The sequence below is a fragment of the Schistocerca americana genome, chromosome 7 (genome assembly GCF_021461395.2).
Source record: "Schistocerca americana isolate TAMUIC-IGC-003095 chromosome 7, iqSchAmer2.1, whole genome shotgun sequence".
In the NCBI taxonomy this organism is placed as follows: domain Eukaryota; kingdom Metazoa; phylum Arthropoda; class Insecta; order Orthoptera; family Acrididae; genus Schistocerca; species Schistocerca americana.
In genome coordinates, this window is record NC_060125.1 from 558,571,875 (window position 1) to 558,594,332 (window position 22,458).

Below are 22,458 nucleotides of genomic sequence, written 5' to 3' on the forward strand. Positions count from 1 at the left end.
ATCATAGAAGAACAGCATGAGGGCCTCAGCCAAAATAAACTCTTACCACTGAAATTCTTCCCTGTGACAACTACTGTGATGATGATGTCACTCTTGGAATATCCAATGAATTTATAGTATACAGCAAATTTAAACAAGTAATTAAATTTATCAATGTTATTCAGCTTTCAATAGAGTTTCCTTAAAATAATCACTCAAATATGGCACTGTTGACCATAATTATCAACAGAAAAATAATAAATTAGCAGAACAATTAAACAACCTGTAAATACAGGTTGAAGAGCATTTGTGCTCTCATACAGCCCAGTCTGTATCAGATAAGTGATAACTGTGTTTTTCCTAATTGTTTCACTCGTTGCCAAGAGCGGCAGCAGTCAAAATGGATTTAGTCCAACACAAGAATAGAAGCATCTTACCACTGAATAGCAATACCAGTTATCATATTTTTACCTATTTTTTCTGTTTCAGTGCTGCTCTACACAAAAATTAAGCATTTTTCCAAAGACAATTGACAAATATACTTCAGAACATACGACACTTGCTGTTCTGTGAGATGATCACGTACTCGCTGTTCAGTGAGATGATCACGTACTCATTTATTCAACTTCTGTCATTTCCCACACTCTTTGGACCAAGAAAATATGGTACTTAGTGTGTCCTTCACAGCTCCAGTGGACCATATAGTCAGACAAGAATTCAAATCTCCTTGACCCCACAGTTCTTCACTGTTTACAATTCCTATGAACTACAGTGTAGTTAGTGACAAAACGAGATGATATCCCTGTCAGACAATGTGATGATATACATGCACAGTATGACAGCACAAATGGCAAGGAAATCATTTCTGAAGAAGAGAAATTTGTTAACATCGAGTATAGATTTAAGTGTCAGGAAGTCGTTTCTGAAAGTATTTGTATGGAGTGTAGCCATGTATGGAAGTGAAACATGGACGATAACTAGTATGGACAAGAAGAGAATGGAAGCTTTCGAAATGTGGTGCTACAGAAGAATGCTGAAGATAAGGTGGGTAGATCACGTAACTAATGAGGAGGTATTGAATAGGATTGGGGAGAAGAGAAGTTTGTGGCACAACTTGACTAGAAGAAGGGATTGGTTGGTAGGACATGTTTTGAGGCATCAAGGGATCACAAATTTAGCATTGGAGGGCAGCGTGGAGGGTAAAAACCGTAGAGGGAGACCAAGAGATGAATACACTAAGCAGATTCAGAAGGATGTAGGTTGCAGTAGGTACTGGGAGATGATGAAGCTTGCACAGGATAGAGTAGCATGGAGAGCTGCATCAAACCAGTCTCAGGACTGAAGACCACAACAACAACATGACAGCACAATGAGAGCTAGCAGCCATGTGGTGGTTAGCTTATTTAAGAGGAGTGAGTCAGCATGCACTGGACAGCAAGGGTCTTGCTGACAGACACATGTTCTTGGCTGGTGGAGAGAAAAACCCAGCCATTGAGAACGATGTCAGCTGTCCGCTCTCAAAGAAACGACAGCTCTTAGACAGACTGTAAAAATGGCATACTGATGTTTTACATTGTTCACATTAGCCATGATATTTCAGTTATCTGTGCATCACATACACTATGCAGGGATAAAACCATTAACATTCATATAAACTTTATTTTATTTTAAAGCCCTAGGTAAGATCAGAATCACTGAAAGTTATTGTCCAAGGATGTATTCATGGCTCAGTATTTTCTAAACAATCCCTGTGAAGTATGTTTCCTGTGCTGAGTCCAAATGCCTTTTTTATATTTACAAATGGTAGTGTTGTTGTGGTATTTAACCCAAGGACTGATCTGATGCAGTTCTCCATGCTAGTCTATCCTGTGCAAGTCTCTGCTTAACTATTGTGACCCACATCTGGTGAACCTTGACCTTTGCTCCTAACTGTGGTTTTAAAATAATATAAAGTTCTTTCTTAATATCAACGGTTTTATCCTGGCAGTGGAAGGCGCTAGATGGATAACCATTTAATGTTAGTAGCTCATCCATATCAAAGGGGTTTTGCACCCTCACATTTTGTTCCTGTGAACATTTATCACTGAAATCGCCTATACATATTCCTTAACAATTACACTGTAGCGCCGATTTAAAATTAATCAGCGCATGTGAGAACTAAAGTTCCGTAAATGGTTTATTATCCTCAGACAAATTTGCAGAGTGTCGTGAATCATAGAACCAGTACGGCAAACCGGACTTACTAATGCTAAATTATACATGTCCCTCCGAAGACACTGAATCATCGACTAACCATCGTTAAGTCCCAACAACTTTTAGCATCGGAAGCCTAGCATCACTGTGGATGCAAAGTTCCATCAAAAGTTAAAGTACTCGGTGCTGCTTATTATGTGCCAAACATAAAGCCCCTCCAGAATTTACAGTCCTGAATTTAGCACTTCTCATGACAAATACTTTATCAATGTGGCTAACATGCAACCCAAACTGTCACAGCTGTCTCGCAAATGTGTCTCGTACAGTTGTCTCCTCTCCACATGCACATCTCAGAGTTTACACCCTTTATCTCCCATTAGCACCCTCCAACTGACACTACCCTGATTCACTTCTCATCAGCATCTGTTGGCATCTTCCTGAGAGTTTAATCAATTTTGTTAACGGCATTAATTAATTTCTAAGTACAGTAATGGAGCACTTTTGTTGGTTTCATGTAGCTCTGGAACTACTGGCAGTATTAGAGCTCTGACAGCTACCTCAATTTTATATTTAATTTGCTGTTTTTACTTCCTGAATATCTTTATTCATTTGTGAAATATTGTCACTGCCATCATCTATTATTTTGGTGTCTGAATACCAAAATTTGGATACTGTTTTTGATGTCTCATTTCCTAATCTAATAGTACTGTCTGATTAATTTGACTGCATCCTATTACCCTTGTCTTACTTTTGTTGATGTTCATCTTGTAACCTCTTTCCATGACACCATTCTTCCAAAACCTATGCTGTCTCTGACAAAATTACAATGTCATCAGAAAACCTATGTTTCTGCACAAGTAACAGATAAACTTTAGCTACCTGTACTTTAACCATGATAACTTAGTCTAAATCAAGACTGTTCATGCTAGTGTTCTACGCAGCAATGAGACTGGCTCTTGCTCCATGGAGCACAGGCCCTAGGAGTGAGAGTGTCCACTGAAAAAAGTAGTACCATAGAGTAACAGGTGCATCATAGAATGCGTCATGTGGTGCACAGTGGCCCCAAGCTCAATCTATCAGAAGTAATAGTCTCGCAAATAAAATATAGTAGTTGTCGTTTTTCTTAGTCATAAACAAGCAAATGTTCTGAAGACTGATTCGAAATAGAGGAACCTGAAGAAAAATCTCAGAAATATTGATCAAACACATGTAACTGTTAACCATTAAAAAAATGTTGCAGTGAATTTAATAACATACACTTCATAATGTAAGGGAAAGACCTGCAAGCAAATAAACGCCAAAGGCTAAAAGTAACTATAAACTACGAGGACAAATCAGAAAGTCTTTGCCCCTATTTTTTACTAACCAAAATAAGGTACATACAACTACAGGTACTTATTATTATATGTACAATTCTATGTGCCCGACTATTTTTCCTTGTAGTCCTCACACCATTTCAGACATTTGTTCCACCACAGCACTAAATCTGAGACAACCCTATGATAAAATTCGTCCAGCTGACTGTGGAACCATCAGATGTTGCCTTGGCTTCATAGTTGCACGTGAATCGCTGTCCTGCTAGTAACTTCTTCAGTGGATTGAGAATGCATAAATAAATAGGGGGCAAGGTCTGGGCTGTACGCTGGGTAGCCCAGACTCTCCCAGTGAAACGACCGGAGCTTGTCGGCAGTTCTGGTCATCGCAACTGGCCTTGCGCTGCCACGGGGGTAATCACATTGCCCACATCGAGGATCCTTCAGCAGTTCTTGTTGATGACAGCCTGTAGACATGACAGTGTGAAACAGTAATCATCAGCACTGATGGCTGCACCTAGTGACAAATGAACCACACTCTTCCTCCCCTTTCCTGCCCTGGGTGCTGATATTCCCTGCTCAGGTTGGCAGGAGAGGTCCATAACCACTCCAGAAGACCATTAACATCACTTTCCCAACATATGGCACTGAACAGAATTTTTTTTGTCTCAAGTGAATCTGGATGTTTCCACACCATGCTCCCCCTTCAATTCCAGCATGAAATGCGGTATCCATACTTCATTGTCAGTAACAAAAGTCCAGAAAACTGTCACCCTCCTCACAGGTGACTCAGTGAAGCACTCATTCTCTTGCCATTTATCGTATCATTCAACTGCTTAGGCATCCTCTGACATGAAACCTTCCAGCACCCTAAGGACCCATGAACAAGGTCTTAAACACTCCCAGATAAAAAAAATGCAAAGTGCCTGAGAAATGTCTCGAGGTGTACATGCCAATCCAATTTCACCATTGCATTCATTCATTCATATTCGATACGACGTCATCCTGTGACAAACGTGGTGTCCCCAAACGCTTATTGTAATGCAAGTCTTCACAGCCTTTTTCGACCTTGCAACACCACCATCTCACACTTCTCACAGCAAAACACTGTTGTTCACACAGGAAGTGCATTTCCTTGTGGATTTCAAAGGGCACTCGTTCTTTGTGCGAGAGGAAATGAATCAATACTTCACTGCTCCTACACTGTCAACATGTCAAGCACACTCACCCTCTTCAACAATTCACAGCAGCACTATGCCGCTGTGCTACTGCCAGATACGGCCCGGGCCAAACAGATATGTTGACTCTGCATTTACAACTGTAATTTGGAAATAAAAGGGGGGGGGGGGGGGGGTGCAAAGACTTCCCGATTTGCAATCATACATGAGTAAGTTAATCACTGATCATAATATATAGCAGTCAGTTAACACCTACAGAACAATGAGAAACCAAAACAAAATGAAGACACACGGAATCAGTACAAAATCATTTTCTATTATTTCCTTCTCAATATCTTTGTTTTTTCTTGCATTGGACTCTCAATGTTGGGCACTAGTTGTAGACACTATTCTCCTGGTGTTATTAAAAGACACTCTTTAATCAAGTAGTCTGTAGAAAATGGTTTCACATCATTAAATATCTTACAAGAAAGTTTCCAGCTGATTCTCTCTGCAGATTCTCTTCCTAGATGATCTCCTTGCTGCAAATAATGGAACTACTTCTCCACAACATATCTGTTATTGAAGCTAAAAACTACCATCGCAATTGCTGCTTAAGTGAAGATGGATCTATTTAATGCTTTTGTCATTACATTGAAAAAAAAATACATTTTTTAAAATTAAGTGGTGAATACTACAGACTGGCTTTCAGGCCATGGATTACTGCCTCACACTTGTCATAAAGTGCTAAGTCCTACTGAGTAATTCAGTTTGCTGTGGCATTATGCCATAAATCACATGACACATGACAATTTGCATATCTATCAAAATTGGTAAAAAGATACTGACTCCCGTGTACCGGATGATTATAATTAAACTAATGATGTTTTGAGTGCTGCAGTCCAGGATATATACATTGCAGGATGCTGAAACATTGCAGGTATGTTCACTAATTAGTGTGCACATTGAGTATGCTGAAGGAAAAGAAGTTCCACTTTCTGCCACCAGGTGAAAATATGGCACTGTAGGCAGTCAGAATGTGAAATGTTTCATGTTTTGACATGAGTATGCTGTTTGTTACTTGGTGACATACATTGATTTCTTTTGTGAAGTGACTGTTGGTGTAAAGGCTTAAAAAGGTTGAAGTTCTCTGTGCCATACACAATGACTAGGCCTACTGAGAACAAATACCGTGCACTACTGGTAAAAGTAGTTGTATCAAAGTTGCAGCAATAGTAGTGCTGCATCCCAGGAATATTGCTGACAGATAAAGCTGCAAAGAGGCCCAATACCAATAAATGGACTAAGAAGGGAGACGGAGGTGACCCATTTCCATGGCAGTTGCTGATTAAGTATCTGTAGCTATAGCCAACCATGCAGCACATGCCTTAAATTCTGCAACCAGTGCTCATGCTGTGACATGCGAATTATCTCTTCCTGGTCAACAGTTCAAAAGATTTTGCAGTGCATTTTACACTGGTATCCCTGCAAGATTAAGAACGTGCACCAAATGAAGCCCAAGACACACGTTGTGCAGGAACATCTGCTGCACTCATCTTCTGTGATTGTGGTGTGGTTTCACAAGCTCCTTCATCCCCGGTAGGTTTTTGTTTGAGGAGATGACACCTTGCGGGTCTGTTAGGTGACAGCGACATTTGCATATTATGAGTACTTAGTTCTGCAACAGGTGATTCTAGTTTTGCAAGAATGCAACTGTGGCCACACTACTATTTTTATGCAAGATGGGGTGACTTTACATCTCTCTTGCCAGGTGGAAAATTTACTTCAAGAAATCTGTGGCAATGACTGCATCATCTCTAAGCAATTTCAAGATGTGGACCTTCCACATCCTCTGACCTAAATCCATGACTTATGGTTGTTTGGATATCTGAAAGACTGTGTATCAGGACTGTAAACGGACTCTTCCTGATCTGAAAGAAAGCACCGACAACATATCACTCTGATTACAATGGATATGCTTGTGAGCAACTGTCGACATTCCTGAGTCGGGAGACCATATTAAACACATGTAGTAACTTGTGACCAAATCCTAATAGGCACACCAGAAATATTACTGTCACGTGTTTGATCGTTCTTCACCTCTTCCTAAAACAACACCACATTAACTGCTTACAGGGCCATATTTTCACCTTGTTGCAGAAAGTGGAACACTAATTTTTTCCAGCATATCTTGTGAGCACACCAATTAATGAACATACCTATGATGATTCAGCATCCTGTGATGTATAAGCCCGCACTACAGCACTCAAAACATCATCAGTTTAATTATAACCACCTGGTAGAGCTAAAAACAGTTTTTGTTACAGTTTTGCCATCTGACAACTGAGGCCAGCAGGCAAGATGTCCTGTGGCTCTTACTGTCGCTCTCTCACTCATCGTTCTGTTTACTTAAAGAAGACTACTTGCTAGACAATCAGCCTTGGTGAGTGGCCCTGATCTAGATTATTAATTTCAGGGCACTGGATATTTTAAAGTAAATGAGAAGATTTTGTTAATGAGGTGAACAAGGAAACACACAACCCGCACACCACACAAACAGCCACGAGAGTGAGGGAGGGAGAGGGAGAGGGAGAGGGAGAGGGAGAGGGAGAGGGAGAGGGAGAGGGAGAGGGAGAGGGAGAGGGAGAGGGAGAGGGAGAGGGAGAGGGAGAGGGAGAGGGAGAGGGAGAGGGAGAGGGAGAGGGAGAGGGAGAGGGAGAGTGTATTTGGGTTAAGTGATTAATGGAAGTCAAAGAAAAGCTAAATCTGGATACCTGATGGGAATTTGTTACCACTGCAGCACTACTATGCACAAAATAACAAACTTACCATACTGCTCATAAATGGGCATAAATAAGGTTAAATCTAACTTTGGCTCAGAAGGGGGTAAATTATACTGCCACAAAAGTCTTTCGTCACTTACCTAATAGCATCAAAAGTTTAACAGATAGCCATATAGCATTTAAAAGGAAATTAAAAGAATTTCTTAATGGCAACTCCTTCTACTCATTAGATGAATTTTTGGATATAGTAAGTGGGTAATTTCCCAACCTCCACAAAAAAGAGTGTCATGTAATATTTTATCCAATGTAATATCTTGTATATCACCTTTTATTAACCTGACACATTCTACATCATTACGAAGTGTCGTATTCATGATCTATGGAACAAGTACTAATCTAATCTCTAATCTAATCTAACCAATACACCCAGAAGGGTGGGGGAGTTTGTAAAGTTCTGCCTTGTTTTTATGCTGTATGTGAATATGGAGTATTGTCTACATTTTACATCATTAAATTTATAAATAATCATCAGATTACATTCATCTGTATTTATTTTGACATGGAAATCCAAATGTTGTGAGGAAAAAAGAAATGCACAAAGCCTGTCCACTAGAGTACATGACGTCCTTGCATACAGTAAGTGGGCGGCAGCAGCAGCAGCATCCTTTGGTATCGAACACATATTTGATAAAATTTTGAAATTTGTTTAATGAAATTAAATCTAGCCTTACAGAAAACCCTAGCAGAAAAAACTAGTTCATAATTTCAGCAAGCCACTAGACTAATGTCCTTACCTGACGTGAACCGGATGTGACGGACTTGCTGCCACTGTACCATCTTCAAACACAGGGTTATCCATTGAATATGTAGTTGGTGGTGGTGATTTTGACTTTTTCATGCTAGTCAGACGACGCATTAAACCAACACCTTTCTCTTTTTTCTCTTTTGCCTGTAAAACAAAGAAGATATGAAGAAATTATGACAAATGTCGTGTTTAGTGTTCAATCTGACCTGTCCTGTGTAAGGAAAATCAATAACTCTCCCGTCACTCTACTAAAGGCTGACACAAAATCCAAGAAAGGAATATCTCTTTTAAATATCTGCATAGCTCCAAGAGGAGCTGTGATTCACATGACAAGTGGTTTATGGCAATTGCTATATATACACAGAAGATTGCATCATGAGCGGTGCTGATCATTTTGATAATTCTCTTGCAGTCATCCAAAGAGGAAAAATTTGTTATTTACACTGGCACAGAAACAATGAAATGTGATGAACTTGATGCCTTATGTCAGTTCAAGCTTGTCGAGCTATTAGTGAAGTTTGTTGTGATGTCTATTGAGGATGTAATAATCCCATACACTACCTACACTCTGCAATATGTCATGGCATTATGATTCACTGAACTTAGGAAATGACATCTGCTGAACCAATATTACGCGAGTTTCTGTAATACGGTACTGTACTTTACCTACATATATGCCCATGTTCTAGGGATTTATTTTTGCCTAAATTTTGTAGACTTCTGAAGATGGAGTATTCTGTCAAAACTAATTAAGTGAAATGAATATCTGCATTTTACAACTGATGTTCAGATTTTATTTTGAAAAAAATATATACCACAGATACTAAAAAGTAACAGTTATGAATAATGTGATGACACTAACAGAGTTAACGTGAAATATGTGTTAACTCATTAAGAAAAAACTTTACTCGTACTACTGAAGTGACTTATGTCAACATAAAAGATCTGTCTACTAAATGGATCTATTTACTAGGTGAGTATGAAAAGTGTCAATGCCCATTATCCTTTTACAAGCTATTATAAAGGGTTGTCATTAGAAACAGTCTGAAATGCTTGTAAGGGTGTTGCAGGGTAAGTTTTGGTGAGAATAGTTAAGAAAATTTGATACAGTGCATCATTTCAAAGTTAATTAACACTGAAGTTAACCAATCAGGCTGTTGCACATGTAAATTCAAGCAGCCCACCAAATACACTGTGTGTCAGTAGTTCTCACAGCATAGATGATAACACATGAGACTGCACAGCTTCTGGCTCAAGTGTCTGGGCTTCTGGTTCAATCCTTACTACCATTCCATGCTCTCTTTGGTTTTCGGAAACTGATCGAAGAACACGTTTGGTGACACTGCTTGAGTTTGTGTATGCAATGGCGCCTCAATCTGTGCACGCAATGGACTCATTGTCTAAGTTCAATGCTAATTAACTCAGAAACAGTGCAATATATCGAATTCTTTCTTAACAATTATTTGTCAGCACAACCTACCCTGAAACACCCTTACAAGCTTTCCAGACTGTGTCTGACCACCCTTTGTAAAGTGTGGGAGTCAGAGTGAACATCAGCTATGTTCCATATCATGCTAACTAGTGAAATTACTATAGTTACATAGTCTTACTCCTGTCGGATTACGAAACTCTACATCATAACACAAGTAATTGTAACTGGGAAAAGGAAGATTTATAAAGAACCAGCATTTTGCTGCTGAAGACAAGTAGAAGCTATGGGACTTGAGCGTAAGTACCCACCAGTGCCACAACACATGGGGCCTACAACATACTTTCAATGCTGCTAATCACCCAAACAAAGTAAATAATTTTTAAGTGTGTCTATTATCATTACTTCTTGAATGTAGGTAACTACTGGCCAGCCATTCTTTCTCCTTTTCATTCACATTTACCTTGCAAAAATTTTACTTTTGGAAAGTCCAAGGTTGGAATGACAACAATATCATCTTCAAGGCTAGTAGCAGTCTCTTTTTTTTTTCATAATATTCTTGAATTTTACTCTTGATTCATAGTAAGTTCAGTTAAGAAAACTGTAAATTAAAAGGAGACAGAATGGCTGTACATTAGTTACCTTCAAGAAGAAAAGTTCGAAGTGAAGACAATAGCACCACCTAAAAATTATTTGCTCCATTGACATGACCTTGTTATGCTGATACTGTGAATGGCTGAAAGCAACAGGAAACTACAGCTATTTGTTTGTCCCCTGTAGGGCATGCGGCACTACTGTGTGGTTAAATGGCAATGGCACACTCTCCCGTTATTCAGGAGGTAAAATAGTCCTCCATTTGGATCTTCAGGTGGGCACCGCTTAGGAGGATGTCAGAGAGTGTTAGGTCATGCTCCAAGGCTATTCCTCTGCCTACCGTTTCATCTCTCAATGCTGGAGACATCATCAGGAGCCAGCCCTCTAGCAGTAACTGAGTAATAGGCAAGATGAAAGCTCGCCAACACTTACATATTGATAAAGACATTCTAATACTTCCAGCAGATAAGGGTAGTGCTACAGTGATAATGAGGAAGGAAGATTGCCACAGTAAAGTACATTACAACCAGCAAAATAGAAAGAGCTTACGGGAGATCCCAGAAGTTCTCTCCTTACAATAAAGGATAAGTTAATAAAAGCCTTTTTCATCTCTCCCTAGACAAGAAGGATTTCACCAAATCGGAAGCATTATCACTAAAACTGCATGATTTGGCACAAATTTGCAAACCTCACATTCCATTAACACCTACTGTTAGCTCTACTGATTGATTTACGGGACTGCCACCAAACACTTCGCCACTCACCTACAGCCATTTAAAGGAGAAACTTACACTTACATTAGAGAATCTAATCATTTTATCAAAAAATTAAAATTCTTCAGGCTCAGTTCAAGTGATATAATGGGAAGTTTTAGTCCCTCTTAATGGGATAACGTTACAAAAGTTGGAAAGTATTTTTGCAAAAAGACATGTCAGATCTATTTAAAGATTGTCTCAGATCAACTACCAAGCAAGGTGGCGCAGTGGTTAGCACACTGGACTCGCATTCGGGAGGACGACGGTTCAATCCCGTCTCCGGCCATCCTGATTTAGGTTTTCCGTGATTTCCCTAAATCGTTTCAGGCAAATGCAGGGATGGTTCCTTTGAAAGGGCACGGCCAATTTCCTTCCCAATCCTTCCCTAACCCGAGCTTGCGCTCCGTCTCTAATGACCTCGTTGTCGACGGGACGTTAAACACTAACCACCACCACCACCATCAGATCAACTTACTTTCAATGGGGCAACAAGTTCTATGAGCAAACCTATGGTGTGGCTGTGGGGAACACACTGAGCACAGAGTCTGTCCTCAGATGGCAATAAGAAACCTTTATGTCAGTTTCAGTACAGGGATGGTACTTTCATTATATGGCCTCGTGGAGAAAATGAACTCTCAGAACTTCTAAATTTTCTGAATTATATTAATACCAATATATAGTTCACTATGGAAAGAGGAGTTCCAGTTTCATTTTTGAATGTAAACAGGTTGATTTTTTCCACCGTGTAAAAAGTCTAGGGATTGATCGATGAGAGAATACGGAAAAAAAAAGGTATAATGAATTTACGTCCAGAAATGCATGGTTTTCATGTTAGAGACCATTTATTCAATCATACATTGTTACAGATACTTTGGTCAAATACATGCTGTACCATGCAACCACAGTTACAGTATGTCTTGAAAATGTTTTCCATGTGCCTCAATGCGTGATCGTACGCCCCATAGCATGTTCTTTCACACATATTTGCATTAACCAGGCTGCATACGAACAGTGTCAACAGCAGCACGAATACACTGCTACAGTGCATCCACATCTGGAATGGGTTCTGCATACACAATACATTTTAGATGACCACATAACCAGAAATCTCAAGGGTTGAGATCAGATGAACAAGCAGGCAATGCAACTGGACCTCTTGTCCTATCCATCGAGCAGAGAAGACACAATTGAGATGCGTCTGAATGTTAACAGCGACGTGGGCTGGGGCATCATGCAGCAGCCACATAATCCTTCCCCTTCTTCCAGCTGGGGAGGCAAAGTCACCTGCAAGGAATGCCAATAGTTCCGGCCTGTTAGGCAACATGGAAGGAAGACTGATCCCAAAATATTGTTGTCAATTATCCCAGACTACACATTTTGGCTGCACCGATACTGGTGATTCACTGTCACCATACCATGGGGGCTCTGCATACCATCCCACAGATGACCATTATGAAAGTTGAAGATATCCACATAAAGGTGACCTCGTCTTTGAATAGAATGGATGACACAAATCCTAGAATCATGGTTGCCTTGTGAAGGAACCAGTGATGAAACTACTCCTGATATGGAAAGTCTGTAGCTAGTAAGCCCTGCACATGCTTTAAGTGATAAGGGTAGCAACAATTGTCATGAAGATTGTTCCACATTGTCATCTGGCTACCCTGTACTGACAGGCAAACTGCCTGGTACTGACACTGCAGTCACCTTCCACAGTGTTAACCACATTTTCCTCCAAATCTAGCGTCTGAACATTTCAGATATGTCCTTCACGATTTCCTGCTTCCTGAAATGACTCTGTCAGACAGATGACAAAACACTGTTGCAAACATTTAATGTAGTGGTTATTGTCATTGGGGATAGGTCTCCTGATACGGTCTCACTGCTCGCCGCCCATTTCCATTTGCCTTTCCGTAAGCAAACACCATGTTGGCAAGCTCTCGATGCAAATATGAAACCATTGTGTACACTGCCGTATCACATCCACTACAAGGTGAATCAGCAAGAGAAGTGAATCGGACACATTATCAATTACTATGGCAGGAGAGGCACAGTCTCTGTAACAATATATGTATCTTTAAATGGTCTCTAAGACAGAAACCATGCATTTCCACACAAAAGTCCATTAAGCCCTTTTTGTTCCGTATCCTCTCATCCATCAATCCCAATACTCAGGCTGCTGAAACTTTGCACCTGACATACGCGTTTGAAGTTGGCAGCGAAACAGCTGACATGCGAAGAATAAGAAGTGCGAGGCGCAAGGTGTGGGGCGTGAATCAATGCCAGCTGACCCGCTTTTTTTCTTGTGAACAGAAACAATGTGTATTGTGTATCACTTCTATCATGTGCTTGCATTGTGCTGTGCTTTGTTACAGTGGTTTAGAAAATTCTTATACTTGGAGAGGGGCAAAGAACCTTTGTGAGCCTTACAAGCAGAAAGAATACCCAAGTACTAATGGATTGCTATCAGTTCCTGTCAAAGTTGTGGAATGAACATCAAAAGGTTTTGGAATTAGTGCAAGAACAGTAGCAGTAAGAGAGGCAGTGTTATTGCAAAAATTGAAGTATAAAAACGTGGGCCCCAATCATTTGGAGCTGTCTGGATCAGATAATGTAGTTTTAGTGACTCTTGGAAAGAAGAAACAGCAGCCTCACCCTGTCACTGACTTGGATTCTTTCAAGACTGGTGCAATTTGCAGGCATATTTATGTGTACTACAGCAGGAAAGAAGATCCTACGGCAACAAAGTTACCAGTTTCGTTGAAAGTAAGTGAACTTTTCAGCAGTGGGAAAAGTCACTAAAAATGGTGCTGAAAAGTACAGATTTCCCTTAGAAAGTGCTAGATGAATGCAAAGTCCTGTTAGGAAAAGTGCATTTGTTGTGGATTGTGATGACGAACATAAAGCTGGTTTTGGTACTGATTCCGACTACAGTAACGATGGAGACCTTGATGGAAATGCGCCATTGTCACTGTAAAATGGTGAGTGAAAGCTACAAATATGGTTATTTATTGCATCATCATCATCATCATCATCATAAGACATAGAGTGAGAAGTTACAATTTCGGTTATTACTTATTTTGTAAACTGTGTACCGTATTGTTTTCAAAATATCGGTCAGCATCAATGCGTAAAATGTGTGCTTCTTTATGATTATATATACATTACTACACAGTTTATTTGCTGTTATTGTGGTAACAAGCCAAAAACTAATTCTTATATATTCTGTTCTTGGTCAATTTTACAAGATGGAACAGAAAACCGCGTCATCTGCTATCTGTGCGAGGTTGCTGGTGCAACATCACTATTGCAGTATAGCCAACTTAGCTTGACATAATGTGAATTGTCAAGTGCAGTGTTTCACCAGTGCAGGTATAGAGTTTGTAAATGGTGGGAAAAAATTCACCCTGTACGTCTTCAGAAAACTGCTGGAACTTTAGTGTACAAAGACTATGGAAAACCCTCTCACAGGGATAGATACCTTCACAGACATTCCAACCACCACCCCAAGCAAAGAAAAAGATTAATCAAAACATTGGTAGAAAGGGCTGAAAGAATCTGTGAACCACAGCACTTGGAAGGGAAGCTCAGTCATTTCAGAACTGCCTCCAGAAGAAATGGCTACTGTGACAAGTAGATAACTAGGCCATTACATGTTGGAGCTTCTAGTGAAGAATAACGAAATAAAGGGATACTTTTCCTCCCAATCACAAAGATAGTCATACGCTACATCAGCAGAGTACTTAGAAGACACAGTATTGACAAGAAATGTGCATGAATATTTGAACACTGCAAAGGACCTAAACCCACAAATTGTCACAGGAGTGTAGAAAATCCCCTGCATGCAAGGCCAAATGTACACAGGAACTACAACAATAAACATTAAACTGACCTTAAGGAACCATGAGTAATTGTCATCTGGACAACACGGAGAAATCAGCAGTAGCAGATTATGCACTGGGACATTCATTTCTCTGATTTTATGGTTTTATCAAGATCCAATGATTACTGTGCTAGGATGTACAGAGAGACAATAGAAATTGAAAAATACAAAAACAAATTTAACAGAAAAGAAACAAGGACTGAAATTAAATAAGTTGTTGGCCATAGTGCCAAATACAGAAAAAAGGTGGCAACTATGCCCCACTACAACAAGTCCCGTAACACGTGTCGACACGGCCCCATGACTTAAGGCAGCAGTCTGATGGCATGACAAACTGACTGTTGTGTGGATACTTACGAACAGCTCCACTTGCCGAGTTTGTTTGAGACTGTAACTGCTCCCAGTGTCATTACAGCCTCTGATGATGTTTCTAGCACTGGAAGATGAAACGTTACGAAGGGACTATGGCCTAATGCCCATGAAACAAAAATATTAAGGATGCTACTACTAGCCAAGAAAGCCTGCATTGTATGATAAAACTGGCACTTTACAGATCAGATTGTGGAGTGTTGGATCTCAATGGGGTAAGTAGGTTAGAGAACTGGAAAAAGAAATGGATAGACTGAAGCTAGATATGGCAGGAATTAATTGCGTGTTGTTGCAGGAGGAACAGGAGTTTTTCACAGCCCAGTATCAGGTTTATCAACACAAAATCAAATAGGGGTAATGCAGGAGTAGGCCAAATAAATAATAATAAAACAGGAATGTGGGCAAGCTACTATGAACAGCACAGTGAATGCTTTATTGTAGCCAAGATAGACACATACTGACACTCACCACAGTAGTAAAAGTTTATACACATACTAGCTTCACACATGATGAAGAGATTGAATAAAAGTACGATGAGATAAAGAAAATTATTCAGATACGCAAGGGAGATTAAAATTTAACTGTGATTGGTGCCTGGAATTTAACAGTAGGAAAAGGAAATGAAGAAAAAATCTTAGGGGAACATGGACTGGGGGAGAGAAATGAAAGACTACCTGGTAGAATTTTGCACACAGCATAATTTAATCATCACTAACACTTAGTTTAAGAATCATGAAAGATATCTGTAGACATGGAAGAGACCTGAGGACAGTTGTAGGTTTCATATTGATTGCATAGTGGAAAGACAAGATTTCAAAATCAGATTTTAAACTGTTAAGACAGTTACACAGGCAAAGCGATCTTAACATATTAGTTATAAACTGTTATCAAAACTGAAGAAATTACAAAAAGATAGGATACTAGGGACATGAGACCTGGATAAATGTAAGGAACCACAGGTTGTTGACGTTTTCAGAGGGAACACGGGAAACACTGGACTAAATGTAAGGAACCACAGGTTGTTGAGGTTTTCAGAGGGAACACTGGAAAAACTGGACTGAAGCAGGGGGAAAGGGGTACATATAAGACGAACAGGCAGCTTTGAGAGATGAAATATGGAAAGAAGCGTAGGATCACACGGGTAAAACAACAAGGCCTAGCAGAAATCTCTGGATAATGCAGGAGATATTAAATTTAACTGTAGAAAGGAGACAATATAAAAATGCAGCAAATGAAGCAAGTGAAATGGATATAGATTTCTAAAAAATGAGACTGACGCAGTGCAAAATGGCCAAGTAGGAATTGGTAGAGGAAAAAATGCAACACTGTAGAAGCATGTGTGGCTAGGGGGAAGATAGATGCTGTCTACTGAGAAATTAAAGAGAACTTTGGAGACAAGAGAAGCAGCTGTGTGAATACAAAGACCTCAAATGGAAAGCCATTACCAAGCAAAAAAGGGAAAGCTCAAAAAACAATATTATAGGAATGGAAGAGAAAGTAAATGAAGAAGGGATGCTAGATATGACAATGTGAGAAGAATTTTTAAAGCACTGAAAGACATAGATGGAAACAAAATCCCTGGCATACAATATTCCTTCAGAAGTTTAGCATATTTCAAAACAAGATTTTAACCTTTAAGACATTTCCAAGGGGTAGATGTACACTCTCTAACCACAGTTTATTGGTTATGACAAAATGGTTCCACTGGTATGCAAGACGACGACGTGGTACAGGATTTGGGGTGGACATCAAATGTAAACTTCACGAAAATTGTAATAATTCTACTTCCACAGAAGGCAGGGGCTGACAAATGTATTATCAGACCATCAGTACAATAAGACATGGATGAAAAATACTGATACAAATTACAGAAGAATAGAAAAAACTGGTTGAAGATGATCTCACGTTCTGTAAACATGGGAGCCAATACTGACCCAACGACTTATCCTAGATGGAATGTTGAACAAAAGCAAACACATTTACAGCATTTGTAGATTTAGAGAAAGCTTCTGACAATACTGACTGGACTATGCTCTGAAATTTTAAAGTAGCAGGGATAAAACACAAGGAGTGAAATATTATTTACAACTTGTACAGAAAACGAACAGAGATTATAAGAGTGAAAGCATGAAATGGAAACAGTGGTTCAGAAGAGAGTGAGAAAGAGTTTACGATGTTATTCAGTTTGTACATTGAGCAAGCACTAAAGAAAACGAAAGAAAAATATGGAGAATGAATTAAAGTTCAGGGAGAATAAATAAAAACTTTGATGCTTGCTGGTGACACTGCAGTTCCATCAGAGGGAAGAAAGGACTTGGAAGAGCAGCTGTATGGAATGGACAGTCTCTTGAAAGGACCATGTAAGATTAACATCAACAAAAACGTAAATCAGACAATGCAGAGGATAACAGATTAGGAAATGGCAAAATGAAAAAGTGACAATGGTCAAAGTACATATATGGTTAGGAAATTGCTGGTATAATGTACATCTACATATACATGGATAGTCCACAAATCACACTTAAGTGCCTGACATCTTTCTGTGTGAGCTCTGATTCCCTTAATTTATTGTGATGATTGTTTCTTCCTATGTACATCAGCATCAACAAAATATTTTTGGATTCGGAGGAGAAAGATGGCGATTGAGATTTAATGAGAAGATTCCATCACAATGAGAAACACCTTCATTTTAATTACGTTTACCCCGAATCCTGTATCATGTCATTGACACACTCTCTTCTATTTCAAATAATACAAACATGCTGCTCTTCTTTGAACTTTCTCTATGTACCCTGTTAATCTTATATGGCAAGAATCCTAAACTATGCAACATTAGTCCAAAAGAGGATGGACAAGCGTGGTGAAGGCAGTCTCTTTAGCAGATCTGCTACATTTTCTAAGTGTTCTGACAATGAAACGCAATCTTTGGTTTGCCTTCCCCCAAAAAACTGTGTGTGTTCTTTCCAATTTTAATTGTTCATAATTGTAATTCCTAGGTATTTAATGGAATTTACAGCCTTTAGATTTGGCCGATTTACCATGTAACCAAAGTTTAACGGATTCCTTTTAGCAATCATGTGGACGACCTCACACTTTTCATTGTTTAACATCAATTGCCAATTTTCACAACATACAGATATCTTTCCTAAATTGTTTTGAAATTTGTTTTGATCTTCTGACAACTCCACAAGATGATAAACAACAGCATCATCTGCAAACAACCCAAGACGGCTGCTCAGATTATCTCCAAAATCATTTATACAGACAAGGAACAGCAGAGGGCCTATAACACTACCTTGATGAATGCCAGAAATCACTTCTGTTTTACTTCATGACCTTCTGTCAATTACTACAAACAGTGATCTCTCTGACAGGAAATCACAAATCCAGTCATGTAACTGAGAAGATATTCCATAAGCATGCAATTTCACTACAAGTTGCTTGTGTGGTACAGTGTCAAAAGCTTTCAGGAAATCTAGAAATATGGAATCAATTTGAAATCCCTTGTCAATAGCACCCAGCACTGTGTGTGTGTACAGAGTTACTTCTGTTTCACAAGAACAATGTTACTACCTCTCTTGAATTTTTGTGTGACTTGTGCAACTTTCCAGTCTTTGGGTACGGATCTTTCATCAAGCAAACAGTTGTATATGGTAGTTAAGTAGGGAGCTATTGCATCAGCATACTCTGAAAGGAATCTAATTGGTATACAGTCTGGCCCAGAAGACTTGCTTTTATTAAATGAGTTAAATTGCTTTACAACTCTGAGGATACCTACTTCTAAGTTACTCATGTCGGCAGCTGCTCTTGATTTGAATTCTGGAATTCTTTGGTGAAGGGATTTCGGAGGGCTGTGTTTAGTAATTCTGCTTTGGCAGGACTATCGTCAACAGTATTTCCATCACTATCGCGTAGAGTAGGCATCAATTGTATCATACCACTAGAATACTTTACATATGACCAGAATTTCTTTGGATTTTCTGCCAGGTTTTGAGACAAAGTGTCATTGTGGAAACTAATACAAGCATCTCGCATTCAAGTCTGTGCTAAAATCAAGTCTCTGTAAATGATCTCTACTCTTGGAGATTTTGCATTCATTTAAATTTGACCTACATAATGTAAATAATTTAGGCGTAAAGGAGATCACTCACCAAACAATAGACATTTTGAGTCGTGTGCTACAAAAGATGGTTATTCAGGCTTCTGACAGGTGGTCACATTACTGTGATTGAACAGTGTATACATTTAAGGAAGCCTTACCTGAAGGTATTTGTCTGGAGTGTAGCCCTGTCTGGAAATTAAACGTGGACAGTAAGAAGTTCAGACAAGAAGGGAATAGAAGCCTTTGAAACATCTATTGTAGAAGAATGCTGAAGATTATATGGGTAGTTCATATGAAAAATGCAATGGCGTTGAATCGAACTGGGGAAAAAATAAGTATACAGCATCACTTTACTAATAGAAAAGACTGGTTGATAGGACACTCCTGCAGCTTTAGGGAATTGTTAATTTCGTAATGGAAGGAAGCGTTGAAGGGTGAAAATTGTAGAGGAAACCATGGTTAGAATACTGTAAGTACACTGAAATGAATGAAGGTTGCAATAGTTATGCAGACATGAAGAGGCTCATACAGGATAGACTAGCATGGAGATATGCAGCAGACAAGTCTTGGGACTGAAAACACAAACAACAACAACAACAACAACAACAACGGAAGCAGCAGCAGGAGGTCCTGCTGAAGGTGGTATATCATTGCTCTCCTCCATCCTTTGGAATGACTTGCACAGCCAGTTGTAAACCTACATACGGTATAATGCGACTCTGAAACAGGGTGCAACTTGGCGTTTTTTCACATCATAAAAATTGCCAGAGGCGAAAGAAGTAATAAATGTCAGCCAGAAGCAGTAGGATTGACCAGACATCAAAACCAGTACCTTTGGAACCACAGCCAGGACATGTCAAAACAACTTAATGCTGCCATTTTTACTATTAGAACAGCACCTACAGTAAGCGATAGTTTGACATGAAACGTAATTTACTTTGCTTATTTTCATTCACTTATGACATGTTGTTGTTGTGCTCTTCAGTCCAGAGACTGGTTTTATGCAGCTCTCCATGCTACTCTATCCTGTGCAAGCTTCTTGATCTCCCAGTACCTCCTGCAGCCTACATCCTTCTGAATCTGCTTAGTGTATTCATCTATTCATCTCTTTGTCTCCCTCTAGAATTTTTACCCTCTACACTGCCCTCCAATACTAAATTGGTGATCCCTTGATGCCTCAGAACATGTCCTACCAACCGATCCCTTCTTCTAGTCAAGTCGCGCCACAAATTTCTCTTCTCCCAATTCTATTCAATACCTCCTCATTAGTTATGTGATCTACCAATTTAATCTTCAGCATTCTTCTGTAGCACCACATTTCGAAAGCTTTTATTCTCTTCTTGTCCAAACTATTTATTGTCCAAGTTTCACTTCCATACATGGCTACACTCCTTAGAAATACTTTCAGAAAAGACTTCCTGACACTTGAATCTATACTCAACGTTAACAAATTTCTCTTCTTCAGAAACGCTTTCCTTGCCATTGCCAGTCTCCATTTTATATGCTCTCTACTTCAACCATCATCGGATATTTTGCTCCCCAAATAGCAAAACTCATTTACTACTTCAAGTGTCTCATTTCCTAATCTAATTCCCTCAGCATCACCCGACTTCATTCGACTACATTCCAATATTCTCATCTCGCTTTTGTTGATGTTCATCTTATATCCTCCTTTCAAGACACTGTCCATTCCGTTCAACTGCTCTTCCAAGTCCTTTGCTGTCTCTGACAGAATTACAATGTCATCGGCGAACCTCGAAGTTTTTATTTCTTCTCCGTGGATTTTAATACCTACTCCAAAGTTTTCTTTTGTTCCTTTACTGCTTACTCAATATACAGATCGAATAACATCAGGGACAGGCTAAAACCCTGTCTCACTCCCTTCCCAACCACTGCTTCCCTTTCATGCCCCTCGACTCTTATAACTGCCTTATGGTTTCTGTACAAATTGTAAATAGCCTTTTGCTCCCTGTATTTCAGCCCTGCCACCTTCAGAATTTGAAAGACATTGTCAAAAGCTTTCTCTAAGTCTACAAATGCTAGAAACATAGGTTTGCCTTTCCTTAATCTTTCTTCTAAGATAAGTCGTATGGTCACTACTGCTTCACATGTTCCAATATTTCTACGGGATCCAAAATGATCTTCCCCAAGGTCAGCGTCTACCAGTTTTTCCATTCATCTGTAAAGAATTCGCGTTATTATTTTGCAGCAGTGACTTATTAAACTGATAGTTCTGTAATTTTCACGTATGTCAACACCTGCTTTCTTTGGGATTGGATTTATTATATTCTTCTTGAAGTCTGAGGGTATTTAGCTTGTCTCATACATCTTGTTCACCAGATGGTAGAATTTTTTCTCGGCTGGCTCTCCCGAGGCTGTCAGTAGTTCTAATGGAATGTTGTCTACTCCTAGGGCCTTGTTTCGACTTAGGTCTTTCAGTGCTCTGTCAAACTCTTCACACAGCATCATAGCTCCCATTTCATCTTCATCTTCCTGCTCTTCCATTTCCATAATATTGTCCTCAAGCACATCGTCCTTGTATAGACCCTCTATATACTCCTTCCACCTTTCTGCTTTCCCTTATTTGCTTAGAACTGGGTTTCCATCTGAGCTCTTGATATTCATGGAAGTGGTTCTCTTTTCTCCAAAGGTCTCTTTAATTTTCCTGTAGGCAGTATCTATCTTACCCCTAGTGAGATATGCCTCTACATCCTTACATTTGTCCTCTAGCCTTCCCTGCTTAGCCATTTTGCACTTCCTGTCGATCTCATTTTTGAGACGTTTGTATTCCTTTTTGCCTGCTTCATTTACTGCATTTTTATATTTTCTCCTTTCATCAATTAAATTCAATATTTCTTCTGTTACCCAAGGATTTCTACTAGCCCTCGTCTTTTTACCTACTTGATCCTCTGCTGCCTTCACTACTCCACCCCTCAGAGCTACCCATTCTTCTTCTACCATATTTCTTTCCCCCATTCCTGTCAATTGTTCCCTTATGCTCTCCCTGAAACTCTGTACAACCTCTGGTTTAGTCAGTTTATCCAGGTCCCATCTCCTTAAATTCCCACCTTTTTGCAGTTTAATCTACAGTTCATA

At 39.4% G+C, this 22,458-nt stretch overlaps 1 protein-coding gene across 1 annotated transcript in view; it reads right to left on the minus strand.

Moving 5' to 3' along the window:
* LOC124622067 (E3 ubiquitin-protein ligase SH3RF2) overlaps window positions 1-22,458 on the minus strand; it is a 223,705-nt gene that overhangs the window by 70,503 nt on the left and 130,744 nt on the right. Inside the window, exon 12 of the mRNA XM_047147639.1 lies at window positions 8,220-8,374. Within this exon, the coding sequence (XP_047003595.1) occupies window positions 8,220-8,374 (155 nt within the window). The remainder of the gene's footprint in view (window positions 1-8,219; window positions 8,375-22,458) is intronic.